General features: G+C 42.0%; 1 protein-coding gene across 1 annotated transcript in view; it reads left to right on the top strand.

Annotated features, from left to right (window-relative positions):
- USH2A (usherin) overlaps positions 1-14,719 on the top strand; it is an 837,143-nt gene that overhangs the window by 258,453 nt on the left and 563,971 nt on the right. Inside the window, 1 exon segment of the mRNA XM_021064292.1 lies at positions 4,506-4,736. Coding sequence (XP_020919951.1) covers positions 4,506-4,736 — 231 coding nt within the window.

The following is a 14,719-nucleotide window of genomic DNA, read 5'->3' as shown; positions in this document are numbered from 1 at the left end:
CCTCTTTCTTAGTGCGTCTGAATTTGTGTGCCTGTGTCTAATAGTTCAGGAGAATCTATTTTTCTTATCATCATTCTACTTGGGTATGTGAGACCAGTTTAACTGATTGAAGAGTCCCTTTCTGGAATTCCCTGGTGGCCTACTGGGTTAAGGATCCAGCATTGTCACTGCTGTGGCCCAGGTTTGCTCCCTGGCCCAGGAACTTCCACCTTCCATGGTCATGGCCAAAAAAAAAATGTCCCTTTGTGGTCTGAGGGGGGATTCTGAGGATCATGACTCAGGAGGGGTCACCCTTTCCAACAGTCTCGGTTGACTCCTCCAAGGGAAACTATAACATATGAGCTGAAAGGTGTTTTGGGGGGGGCTTTCTTTGGTTTTGTTTTAAGCAAGTGAATAAAACACACACACACTCAAGCTCCGCTCATTCTTTGTAGCTGACTTCCTAAGAATTGTATGGTTTTCCGTAGTTCCCCTGTTGACTCTAGACGTGCTCTACTGCTTGTTAGAGTTGAAATAGTCAACAGTTAATTTTGAAGGATTCTGACTTTTTTTTTTTTTTAAGGCTGCACCTGCAGCATATGGAGGCTCCCAGGCTAGGGCTCAAATCGGAGCTGTAGCCGCTGGCCTACACCACAGCCACGGCAATGCCAGATTCTCAACCCACTGAGCGAGGCGAGGGATCCTGCATCCTCATGGGTGCTTGTCAGATTCGTTTCCGATGAGCCATGATGGGAACTCCAGTTTTGATGGATTCTCAATGCTCAAGTGTCCTTATTGATGATAAGCATTTCGCCATATTTAAAAAAGTTTGTGCTCTCACTTTTAGTAGACATGAAAGCCAACAAAACAAGCCAACAGACAGCCTACTGAGTTGCTAGCCTTCCTTTTATTTCTTGTTTGACTCTGAAATTATACTCCTGATGAAGAAGTGGTTTTGGATGACGCATCAGTGGGGAGAGGATTCTGAAAACAATCTTGGTACAACTTCATTATCATGAATTAATGACCACTCATTATCCCCATCCAGCTGGGTGATGGGAGGAGACGAAAAGGCTGTCAGCTGTCAAATACATGGGACCTGGAGAAAGAGGCTACTTTAAAATAAGAATAAAATTCCCTAGTCATTAGACACTGTAGGAAGTTTATTCATTATTTCACTAAGTAGTTAAAGTGGAAATTCTCTTCTCAACCCTCCAAATATGTATAATCTGTGATTCTCTCACTCTCTCCTGTCAACTTGGTGTCCATGGTATTGATATATATAGTTATTTAAAATAAGATTGGGCGTTCCTGTGGTGGCACAGTGGTGAGGAACCTGACTAGTATCCATGAGGACATGGGTTCGATCCTTGGCTTTGCCCAGTGGGTTGAGGATCCAGCGTTGCCATAAGCTGTGGTGTAGGTCGCAGATGTGGCTAAGATCCTGCATTGCTGTGGCTGTGGTGTAGGCTGGCAGCTGCAGCTCAGTTTCGACCTAGCCTGGGAACTTCCATATGTTGGGGATCCAGCCTTAAAAAGACAGTAATAATAATAATAAAATTAAAAATTCTAGTCCTCGGTCTCACTCCCCACATAGCAGGTGCTCAGTGGCTCTGTGTGGCCATTGCCTACTGCGTTAGACGGTATAGGCCTAGAGCATTTCCACTGGAGGATGCTCTCTTGGAAATCACTGGAATAGGGGCATCTTTCACACTGAAATGTTTACGTCTTTGTGTCCCTGATCCCTAGGGAATCTTACCTGGAATCCAGAAAATATCACATAAAGACTCAAGATTCTTCTTTCGTGCTTCTAATTAGCAAATTTTAGACAATTTAAAAAGATGGAAAAGTTTCCATTGTGGCTCCTCGGTAATGAACCTCACGCGTATCCAAGAGGATGCGGGTTTGATCCCTGGTCTCACTCATGGTTAAGGATCCAGCGTTGCCATAAGCTGTGCTGTAGGTTGCAGACATGGCTCAGATCTCGTGTTGCTGTGAGCTGTGGGGAGGCCGGCAGCTGGGCTTCTGATTCTACCCCTAGCCTGGAAACTTCCATATGCTGCAGGTGTAGCCCTAAAAAGCAAATAAAATAAAATAAATTTTAAAAAAGATAGAATTGGGTCTCCATGACTCAGAAATATTTCACAGTCCTTCCTCTGTTTCGCACACAGCCTGTCACGGCTTTGCTGACGTTTTAATACAAAGTTGGAACTCCAAACTCTGGGGATGAGCTGAGTGGGAGAAGAAATTTCTGCTGGGCTTAGCTTTTTATTTGGTTTTGGATTATTCTGAAGAGGGGTCGTAGCTTGTAGAATGAAATCTTTGAGAACCCACCATTTAGCTAATTTTTGGCAGAGAATACTAAAGGAAATCATGCATAAAATTTACAGATCCATATATATAAGAATAAAAATATCACATGGTCACAGTAGCAGCAGATGAACAGAATTGTTAATTATCTAAGCTGATGAACTTTTCGCTCAGTGCCTTCTCTTCTTTCCTAAAAGTGAAAATAGAATCACAGCAAAGTGTTTCTTTTTGGAAAGCTGGCCAGGCTTTCTACAAAGTAACAAATGGTAATTGTTCTAAGCTGTTTTAAGATGAATCTCCTTTCTTGGTTTAAGGGTATTAGTTTTCGTATTCACATCATTTTAATTTACATTTACAAAAGCAGGCAATGACTTTGTGTCTGCTGAAGACGCTGTTAACACAGGCGTAAATTAAAGTCCACAGCCCTAGTTTGGGTCCTTGGAAAGTAGGCTTGCTGGTTGTGACACGTGTTCTTTTCTTCACTGTCCCCCTCAGACCCAGCTGACACACTTAGAGTGCGAGGAAGCTCCTCCTATAAACTCAACTGTTTAAAAAAATAAAAATCAAGACAGGTGTTCATTTTCAGCAAATCAGTTATTAATCTGATCCCTTTCCAGTAGGTTTTAGGGGAAGTCTCAAGTCTGTCTCTCTTGGGGCTTCCCAGGAACCTCCAAAGAATTGCCAGTATCCCAGAACCTCGAAGGATGCCATGGCCCCAGCATGTGTGGGCACTGGGCACTCACTGCCCAAGGCTCAGGACACTGCTGGTGGTGGAAGGTCTTTTCAAGGCCCACGAAGCTGCCCAGAGTCTGCTGTGCCTGGACAAGGGTTTGCAAACCCTTGATCTCACAGGCTTTTTCTTTCATCAGGATGCTTTGTTTGGCTTTCACAGTGGTTTAGGCTACTTTGTTTGTTTTGATGTAGACCAGTTGGTAGGCTTTAAATGTCAGCAAAGTAGGAGTTCCCATCATGGCACAGTGGAAACAAATCTGACTAGGAACCATGAGGTTGCAGATTCTACCCCTGGCCTTGTTCAGTGGGTTAAGGATCCAGCATTGCCATGAGCTGTGGTGTAGGCTGCAGACACAGCTCGGATCTGATGTTGCTGTGGGTGTGGCATAGGCTGGCAGCTGTAGCTCTGATTAGACCCCTACCCTGGGAACCTTTATATGCTGTGGGTGTGGCCCTAAACAGCAAAAAAAAAAAAAAAAAAAAAAAAAAAAGTCAAAAAATTACACATAAAATGACTTTTTTTTTTTGGTCTTTTTAGGGCCACACCGCAGCATATGGAGGTTCCCAGGCTAGGGGTCAAAAGGGAGCTGTAGCCACCAGCCTACACCACAGTCATAGAAACACAGGATCCGAGCCGCGTCTGCAACCTACACCATAGCCCACAGCAACACCGGATCCTTAACCCACTGAGCGAGGCCAGGGATTGAACCTGAAACCTCATGGTTCCTAGTCGGGTTCGTTAACCTCTGAGCCATGACGGGAAGTCCAAAATGACGTATTTTTAAACAGCGTTAAAGATCTGGCAATGCGTAGCTGTCGTTCCTGACTCATCCATCGGTTGGCTAGTGACCGTTCACCCCCACCCAGTTTTTTTAAACCCTATGCTTTCTCTTGTGTCCCCAGCTAGTCCTTTTCAACCATGTCCTTTACCTGCCTGGCCTCTGTGAATGCAGTCAGGATTCGATACCCAGTTAAGAGAAGGCACTCTGCCCTTTGTGATCAGCAGCTGGTAGCCACTGGCTGCAGCTTTCACAAGGGATCGTTCAGCTCCTGGGTAGGGTAGCTCCCACTCAAGGGAAATTTCTAGAAAACAGAGCATGTATGAGCCTTTAGAGACAAAGGCACAGTGTTGGAGCATTGAAGTCCCTGTTCAGTAAAGGAACTCTCGGGGGTTGGGGGGCTACTAACAGATTCTAATATACAGTGTCTGTTCTATAGGAAGACAGAATGGAGAAATTAGTTGTAAGAAGAAAAACGCTGTTTAATGATGAAAGCGAATTTGTTGCTTATTTAAATTTGGTTGATCCCCTTTAAGGTAAACTCAGTCTTGTGTTTTCAGTTCCTAGAACCGTATACATCCTGAGACCATACTTGATTGGATGCTGAGGGTGACGCACGCAGGTGCACGTGAACATATGTGTGCATCTGTGTCTGGAGAGAGAAGCCAAGCGCTTGAGAGTAACAGAGGTTTTCTAATATTTTAGCGCCCGCCCAACTGAGGCCGCCTCTGGTGGAAGGAATCAACAGCACAGCCATGCGTCTTTGGTGGCTGGCACCTGAAGAGCAGAACGGGCCCCCTCCTACTTATCAGCTGGAAAGGAAGGAGCCCTCTCTCTCGGCTCCCAGTGCCCCGATGATGAGAGGAACTCGTTTCATCGGACATGGATATTATAAGTTCCCCAGCTCCACTCACCCCGTCAATACAGACTTCACCGGTAAGTGTCCTTGACGTCACTTTCTTTATGAGGCGCTAAGCCCCACGGTGTTTTCTGTTATTTTGATCATCTTTTACAATGGATTTGACTCTGCCTGTTTATGGAGGTTCTCATGCAGCCCTTTTATAACTTTAGCTTGATGGGGGCAACATATTTATCTTTTTAGTATTCTGGGGGAAAAAAAAAGATAGAGGGTAAGTGGAAGAAAGAAAAGAAAAAAAAAATGATGTGGAAAAAGGCAGCCTCACTGGATGAGAGTCGGTGTTGGAAATGACCCTTGAACGCTATTTGCCAGGATGTTTCCCTCCGAATGTTAGTTCCTGGCTCTGAGAAAGAGAGTTCTGTGCATACACTTGAGTTTGAGACATGACCCCTGCCAATGGGCATCCTCGGGGCGCATCAGGTTGCTAAAGTCTCTGCAAAGAGTTCCCGGAAAGCTGTTTCATTTTGTTTAACTAAATGTTCCTAACACTTGGGATGCACCTTCTTTTTTTTTTTAAGTGTACCAACTTCAGTGCCCCATGTTCTGTGGAGCGGATTACAGGAAAAAGTAATTTCCAGAAAACGTACCTTGCATAGGTCAGGACTAGGGTAAAGGCATGCGAGGCACCTTAATCAATGTAAACAATATTTTAGTACGAGTGTTTAAAAAATCAAAGTCAGTACCCCCCAAAATCCAGTAAAATGTACAAAATATGAGCAGAGACAGGAGGCCCCTTTACTGTATGACCTGTCCTCATGGGCTTCCCTCAGTTCCTGGTCTTCCTGATATTAGCATATTCTGGAAGTCCTGTTTCCTCTATGCCTTAGAGTTTTGAAAATAGCTATTTCCCTATAGATGAAGCAAACTCCATGCGTGATACATACTTTCCTTTCCCATTTGAGAGAATGTCTGAAGTCTATGATATGTATCATTCTGCAAACTGGTACTGATAGGAATGGAATCTATGAGGAAGTTACTTGGAGCTAAGAGCCATTATTACATCGTTGCCCCTGTTGAGGACAGTAAAACAGACTTGGGGCTAAAACATGTAGCTCCAGTATCGTTTTTACTTAAAATAGTAAACAGTCTGCTTTTAAGTGAGGCTGGCTCCAGATGTGTGTTTGTAGTGAATCGTGTGCGTGTCCTTGCTGAGATCTGTTGAGACTGATGCCTGCTTAACCACTGGCCCAGGACGTCACACTCCTCAAAGGGTATTAGGAATTTTCAGCCACGGAGCGCCCCTAAAGGCTCACTTTCCGCTCCATGGTCAGAAAAGTCAAACAAAAGCGAAGATGGGTCTCTGGAAAAGAACCTACGGATAACGAGTAAAAGACGTTTGCTCAGATGGAACTAGAAACTGCCTTCCTGGGCCAACATTTGGCTCGTCATGTGTTTCTTGGAGGGAACAGCCTTCATTTCCATTCATCTGGGCAGAGCTGTGGCGAGCATGTCAGCTTGGATTTGCGGGCTCGCCAGCAGACAGATTTTTGATGGGATCACCTACTGTTGTTGCCGTGAAAGATAGAGTGGCCCGTCCGGCGTTAATAAATTTAGTCGTCTGCGCCGTCTCCCTTGCCGGCCTTAGACTCCGAGGTGCAAGGGCTCGGGGCAGATGCAGTGTCTGGGAAGTCTTCCAAATTCCTCTTTAAAAAAGTTAGGCCGTAAAGACCGGCCTCACGAAGCAGGATCCTTCTGTCTGTAACAAAGCCTCCAGCTGCCCAGAAAATGTGTTTGGAGGACACATCCTTTGAAGGACAAGGCGGGGAGATCACAGTTTTGGCTTGAACTGCTCCCTGGAGCTTTGGTGATTCCTAGAGAGTAAGAAGTTCTGCTTGCAGGCACGTTCTGGGGCCTCGCGCACTCCTTTTTATTAGCAGCTTTGCTTACTTGTAAGGCTCTCTTAACTTTTACAGTAACCACGTCTCCCTCAAGTGATTGGTTTGACCTCTGGCTCAGTTGGCAGGTTTGGTTGGAAACTCTCATGGAGCTGGGTTATAGGTTAACTAAATTTACCCAATTAATGAGCTAGTACAAGTGTGTGAAACGAACTCCATCGCTTTCCTTTAACTTGCATCTTCTTGTGTAGACCGTGTGTAAATAGCATCATACATTTGTTTGATTTTTATCTTCTCTCATCCCATCACTCTACAGCCTGTAAGGCAGATATTTTTACCTTCGCGGTGCATGAGGCTCCAACAACTGGCTCCCTCAAGGGCCACAGCTACTGATGCTTAGAGTTGAAATGTGAATTGAAGTGTTCTGGTTCAAAAGCTGGTGCTTTGCCACAGTGTTGGGGGGCGGAGGGGGCAGCACCGCAGACTGTTCTTTGGAAGCTGTGGAATAAGAAGTTTCTAAAAGTAATAAAAGGGGTTGGAAGAAGAAATAATTTTACCCAAATATGCCTTACCCAGCACTGCATTTGCCTTTCAGTTTGGGGCTTTTCAAATAACAAGCAGCAGACGGTATTGGTATTATTTATTTACTTGTATCCCCAAAGATCTCCAGGGATAAGATTTTTCCCCCCCATATCAGTTAATTCTAGAGTGTTGCTAAAGCTAGATGTTTAACATTGAAGATAATTATTTTAAATGGGCCGAAGTGCAATGTGTCAAACAGTGCTTTCAACTCACATTCCTATGTATTTCATGCAGTTTTTATGTTCTGAGGCAAATCTAATGAGCAAACCCTGGCAATCTCTAAGATGATGTATTATATTTAAAAAATGAATAATTATAAGAAGAACTAGAATGTCTTTTATTTTGATTCATTTCTAAATCCCAAACTCTAACTAAAATGATTCCTGAAATATGAATGAGATATCAACTCAAAAATAAATATATGGTGATGAGTATTATTATACATATTTTATATAAGAAAAAACGTGAGGTTTCACCCATCAATGACAAGATCTGTAAATACATTCATAACGTGGTCCGTGGCCATAAGCAATTATGTTCAAAGTCTTGATAGAAACTATCTCATTATTATAGTTCGAGAAAGGAATCTCTCCTATAACTCATTCCCCTTCCACATTCGCTTTAAATATTTTTACTCATGTGATAGAATGGAAATAATTCAAACATAGGAATATATGCCTATGTTGCTTAATTTTATAAATAACTAAGCTTAGTTTTGAACTATTAAGTTTATAATTAAGCTTAGTAATAAAGTCTGTCTGAATCTCTTCAGGGCTGAAAAATTAACCAGATGAATCTTTTTCAGGATCTGTATTTGGTCTCTTTGCCTTCCCAATGCAAGTGTTCTTTCAAACACTAGGTTTCCAGGAAAGGTATATTGTCAGTCATTTACATCCTGGTATAAAAAGTTCCCCCTTTCTACAAGTTTGAGAGTGAGGCTTTGGGAGCAGAATAATGGATAAGTTTCAGATCCAGGCCCCATTATTTGTTACCTAAATATAATTAGGCAAACCACTTCATCATTTGTGTATCTCTGCTTCTTTTTCTTTAAAACTGGCATACTGCTACTCCTTACCATACAGCTGTCTAGCAGGTAAGTTAGGATTAAAGAATAGATCTCACCTAATGAATTTGCATAGTCATTAAATGCGAGCTGTCAGCTATCACTCCTTTAACAAATATTTATTAAGTGCCTACTGCGAGACAGGAGATTTTTCTGAAAGTGTTGTGCAAGGCATAAAATCAACTTAGTCATCTTACGTCATCTGCTGCTACACATCCAAGATGCATTTGCCTAAAGGTCACATCTGGGGTATGAGGAATATGCAATGTCTTTATTAAAACATGTGGTATTTAATTTTGTTATTGAAAACAGTTCAATGAATCTCCCTAGTCTTGAGACATTAAACTCCTTACCTGTGGGTCTACTCAAGCTCATCTGCGAAAGCGAGGCTTGTTCTGGGTGACCGACACCTCTCGCCACTAAAATTCCACATCAATAAACAGGGTATTTCAGGAGCCTCAGAAATTCGAAATGGAAATTATTACCAAGACATCTGTGAGTTTAGAAACACTTAGATTTTAAATAAGTTGTTTGGTTACAATTCTGTTATATAATATTACCCTCACAATTGAAGATTAATATAAAGGCATATTTTTTTCTCTACTAATCTGAAGAAGTTATGGGGATGAATTAACTTCGAAGGATAATTTAAGTGATACAGGGAAATTACTCAATATAAAATGGCTATTCAATTCTTGGAGTATATCAGAGGGTGTAAAGAAGCAGCAAATTCAGCATAATTTCATGGTCTTATAACTGGAAAATCATGTAAACACTCATAATGAAATAGTCCCCTGGTTACATGGGGTTAACACTACATCCGGCTTCCAAAACAGGAATAGAAAAAAGAGCACCCCGCTCGGTTTACAACAGGAAAGGGCTATCACTGCGTCTTCAGGAGGAAAAAAAAAATTGCTTATTATTTTCAGGAATGCAGAGTAAATCCACTTGATTTACACAAAGAATTTAGTTAGTCCTTTCCAGGTAGCGTCTTCGTAATCCAACTGGAAACCTGGTAAAAACAGCAAACGAAAACACGGCTCAGATTGGCATTCCAAAGGTGACCCTCTCTCTCCTTGTCACTTTTTTCTCCTATTAGCGAAAACAGGTCCATGATCATTTGGGGGAAGGTTTGACTATTGTAGCATCCAGATGCCAATCACACCAGCCTTTCAAACTGCCTTTCCTGGTGACCCTGCCCAGAAATCAGGAACTGCCTCTGGGGAGATTTTTGCAGCAGCCCACAGGGGAGGTGAGCACACGTGTGCACCTGGATGTAATTCCCTTTTATTTGTCTTCATGAAAAATGTGATTACTGAGGTTGGATATCTTGCAGATGAGGATTCTGTACACTTTCTTCATAATAATGCCGCTCAAGGACACCACATGACTCTCTTACATTTTTGTCTCTTCGTATTTGCCTTCCCCCAAAATGGCTGAACTAAAATGCTTTAGGATCCAGAAGTGCAATTAATTAGCAACCCATGAAAAGAGAACTGTAACCCCCTCCTGAATCAATACTCTTTAAAAGGGTATATTTTATATTTTTACGATGTGATACTTACGCTTTATTTTTTGTATTCTTTAGACTGCACTGAGACATGTAAACATTGCATTAAAGGAAAGCTGATTCTAAGCATTTACGGTGAAGTTGCAAGTAGGGCAAACTTCCTCAGATACACTAATTAGTAAAAGCATATTAATTCTGACCTTCACCAGCCTTGGTGTCCCAGGATTTGTTTTCTTCTGACTGGGAGCAAGTCATTTCGCCAGAAAGTGCATTTAAGAAAAAAAAAAAAAAAGAAAAATAAAAAACACCAAGTTTTTTCAAGGCATATTTAGACTACACATTGATTTAAGCTTTGATGTTAGATTTCAGCCAAGATTATGGAAAAACAAGTCTGTGAATCTACTATCTGGGCTAGCAGTTTAGCAGACTGTAATGAGACAGGAAAATGAAGGCAAGACTAAAAATATGGAACTTAATGGAGTTCCCATTGTGGCTCGGCATGTTAAGAAGCTGACCAGCATCCATGAGGATGCAGGTTCAATCCCTGGCCTTACTCAGTGCATTAAAGGTTCCGGTGTTGCCTAAAGCTGCTGCATAGGTTGCAGGTGCGGCTCAGATCTGGTGTTGCTGTGGTCTGTGATGTAGGCCGCCAGCTACAGGTCCAATTTAACCCCTAGCCTAGGAGCAGCCCTAAAAAAAAAAAAAAAAAAAAAAAAAAAAAATACAAAACTAACGGGGTGGAATTCTGGCAAGACAGGGCTCCATGGGTGTTACTGATTGCGGCAGCGGCATCTGTCTTGTTGAGCTCATCCTTATGGACTGAGAGAGACAAGGGTCCGAGTGCATGTCTCCTTAGAATAACAGAGGGCAGATTCACCAGGGACCTTGGAGGTCTTCCCAAGTGAATATTAAGGTGGGTTCATTTTGGTTGCCTTTGGCAGAGAGGGGAAGTCAGTCCTTAGGAAACATTTTCGGGGGACACAGAAGGACGAGAGGGGACTGTGTTTTGTTCCCTTCACCAGCTTCATTGTGAAGACCAGTTTCTGTGGACTGCATTTGTTTTAACCTCGCATTTTTAAGGTGCCTAATTTTAAAGCACGTGTCTATGATGTCACTCTGTGTTTGGAATGTTGCTGATAGGGTTGGTCTGGGGGTAAATTCAGTTTCACTTTGGAATATTTATTTCAGATTGCATAAAACAAGCATTTCAACACATGACTTCTTTCACCACAATTTTTATACTTTCCCTGGGGTTTGATATTGCCGAGGTGGTCGCAGTGAGTGAAAGTGCAAATCTGCCTTTGCATAAAGAAACCTCCCTTTTGGTAAACTTCTCAGCGTCCATCTGGAGCAAGGGTTACAGAATTCTCCTGTAAAGGTCCAGACAGTGTTTTTGACATTCTGGGCCATGAGTTTTCTGCCGTAACTACTCAGCTCTGTCACGGTAGCACGAAAGCATCCATAGACAATATGTAAACAAATAAAGGTAGCCACGTTCCAATAAAACTTTATTTACAAAAATGGGCCACAGGCTGGTCGTTCGCCTATCCTTGGTCTGAAGTTTAGTTCTTAAAAAATTCATATGTAATTTCATCATTAATGACATATTTTGCTTTATTCTGCCTTAATGCCAGGAAGCCTAAAAATAAGTGGAAGTGAGCCCAGATCAGAGAAACAGGAGAGAAGCCAACACAACAAAATAGACAGTAATTTACACTTGTAAGTGAAAAGTATCTTGAAACAGCATCTCGTCTGTTCAACAGGGCCTTACACGGCCAAGAAGCCAAGCTGGCATTAATCATGCCAGTACAACAGAATAATCTTTTCATTGAAACAAACGGATGTTGTTAGCTTAAAGTGTCTGCTTCTCCCATCTCTTTTATTACCCAATAAAGACATATTCGTTGTCACCTGATACACCACTGCACCTGCGTTCTCACACACTCAGGCCACATCTTCAAACACACATTTTCCGCCTTGTCCCAGAGTTTTCTAGCAGTCTCAAATTTACCTAGCTAAATTGTCCAGTGTCTTTTTCTTACAATACATTAGCCATTCTGGAATCTTCTCTAAGTCTTCATTGCGAAAGAAAGAAATCTGTCTCTTAATAACATCTGCTTCAATATATAAAAGATTAATTTTAGTTTTTTTCACCCAATTCAAATGGATTAAAAGAGGAACTTTGAGCAGAAAAAAAGAATCCAAAAGTCAGTAGCGGTAGCAAAACTTAACCCCTATAAAGGTGATTGTGAAATTTCTCATTGTGTCTCAATAGATTAAGAACCTGATGTAGTCTCAGGGAGGATGCAGAGTCAACACCTGGCCTCGCTGAGTGGCTTAAGGATCCAGCATTGCCACAAACTGCAGCATTGGTTGCAGATGCATGGCTCGGATCCCATGTTGCTGTGGCAGTGAACGGTAGCTCCGATTCGACCCCTATCCCGCGAACTTCCATGTGCCACATGGACGGCTGTAAAAAGAAAAAAAAAATTGTATATCTTTTTGGTGTATATTTTGGGAAAATTCAGTTACATTATTTAAAGATCGATAGTTACAATTATTTTATGTCAGAATAAATGTAACACCCCTAGAACAACTTTGAGTAAGATTAACGTCATTTCCAATCAGAGAGAAAGGACTTCGCAAATATTGTCAAAATGATGGATCTTTCAAGACCAAGTTCTGGTGGCCTGAAGAAATGCTTTAGGAGATCAGGCACTCAGTTCCCCAGGAGTGAGGAAATTTCAAGTCGTATCATGAAGACCATTTAAGGTCTCCATATGGAAGGCTGCTCACAAACGTAGCCCTCGGGCATTTGTGTGGGATTTCGAGAAAGGAAACTCAGTGAGGTACATTCTCTTGTCTGAGGCGCAGTCTCAGCCTGGAGGTTCTATGACCCTAAGTGCACCTTCAGAAGAGAGGCAGGAGCAGCAGTAAGGGGACAAACACTTGCTGAGTCCTTCAGCTCATCCATGGCCTCTCTGGCAATGGTGGTCACCCATCCTTACAAATAAAATGGATCCTAGGAGAATTCCATAAAGGAAAGATTAGGACTTATGGGAAGTTTATGAGAGTGAATAATTGGATGGTCCTCCCTTCCAACCAGACAGAAAATGGAAAAAGAATGCAGAGGCCTCTTTCTTGGCCTCTCCCTTTGGCTCTTCACAACCACGCCACACCCAATCTGTTCCTTCTTCTCTGTTTGCCACCGTGTTTACCAAGGTGAGTGTAACTGGCTGCCTGAGACAGAAACCTGGAAACGGCTCTTGAATACTCTCTCTCACTCCATCAATTGGTCCTCTGCTGGCCATTCTTCCTCTGATACATCTCTTGGCAGCATCCACTAGTCCTATAGCTGGCTCCTTACCAAGTCTGTGTTGTGGGTCTCCGTACCAAAGTTCCACTCTTTTCCATGCTATTTTTAAACTAATAATCTTTCTCATTGTCTTACTGCTCAAAACCTTTGCAGAGTTTCCCATCACACTGCCCTGAATGAACTCTTTCCTGCTTACCTGCTTGCATTCAACCCCGTCTCTCCATGTACCTCCTGGTTTACTCCTAGTTCTATGGCTACCCTTCAGTCCCAGTTGCTAGACTGTGCCACCTTCTCTGGGATGCCCAGGTCTTTGAAGACAATGATTCCTTTACCTGAAATGCCTTCCTTTACTTGCAAGTGATTCTTTTTCCTTTCCTCTTGCTAAGTCCAGCTTATTGTTAAAGCGTCAGCTGAGCTGTTCCTTCAAATAGCCTGTCAACAACCTCCACCAACCCCATGCCAAATCCTGGCTAGGGACCTCTCCCGAATACTACCACAGAAACCAAGCATTTCTCTTGTTTAACTCTTTCCCCATGCTGTTGAAATTGCTTGTACATTTATCAATGTCCCAAGTAGACTGAAATTATTACTATTTTCTTCAGTTATAACATTTGCGCCTTACACATCATAGGACCCCTGCCAGATGTTCAATAAGTGTTTAATAAAGAATTAACTAAATGAGTTAGACAGAAAATGAAAAATCCATAAGAAAGGTTGCTTAGCTATAAGAACTACTTCACGATGACATTTGCAGTGCATTAGAATGCATCACATAATTTTGAAAGCTACCATTTTGGAAGTATTGATAGCTTAGAGTGATAAGTCAATCTGTTTAGTCTCTGTTGGCCTAAGATGCATAAGAAAGTATATTTCAAGCTGTATGAGAGACAAAAAGAAATTGTTATTCATGGTCCTTAGTTGCTGGTAAAGTTACTTCTCTGTCAGTGATTATAGCTAGAGCCATTTTCTGCCCCCCACAGCCTTCACATGGTGGTGTTGGAAATGAGATGGTGCACCTCTCTTAGATACAGGATCTCCTTAGGTTTATTAAATTTTGAGGTTAATGAAGATTTTGACATTTTTACCTATACGTATCATTAGAGCTTATTGCAATAGGTTTAAGATGACAGTCATAATAAACATATATAGTACAATAAAAAGCACTTTTAATCTTGAAAGTGCTTTATAAACAACAGTGATCAATGCTATGGATGGATGAACAGCATCAAATTGATTGAATTCTATTTCAAGGGCAGTGGAGCTATTGATGGCAGCATGGCTGTTCAGAAGGGAGGCAGCCGTGGTGTTACCAGGGGGCAGACTCAGGAGTCAGATCCCCAGGATTAAAATCTGGCTCCTCCACGGGCTGGCATGAGTCACTTCCACATCCTCTAGCTCAGATTCTTCATCTCTGAAATGGATTCTGGTAAGGTTTCAGTGCAGGAATCACCATTAAGGATTAACGCACCATACCATAGTGGTCATTATTATATATGCATTTATGGCTGATGTTTTTTTAATTCAGGATATTGAATTATGAGCTGTTCCATCCGTGCATATATTTTATATGCCTAAACCACATAAATCTTGATGATACGCCTTTATAACCTCTCCTGTCTCTCTGTTCATTCACTTCATTTTATTCAGTCTATCAAGTTTTGATCTTTTTTTTAAAGTTGCTTTTCTTCTCTCTC

Source organism: Sus scrofa, chromosome 10 (assembly GCF_000003025.6).
Source record: "Sus scrofa isolate TJ Tabasco breed Duroc chromosome 10, Sscrofa11.1, whole genome shotgun sequence".
NCBI lineage: Eukaryota > Metazoa > Chordata > Mammalia > Artiodactyla > Suidae > Sus > Sus scrofa.
The sequence above is the reverse complement of the archived record's forward strand: the minus strand, read 5'-3'. Positions and strand labels throughout refer to the sequence as shown.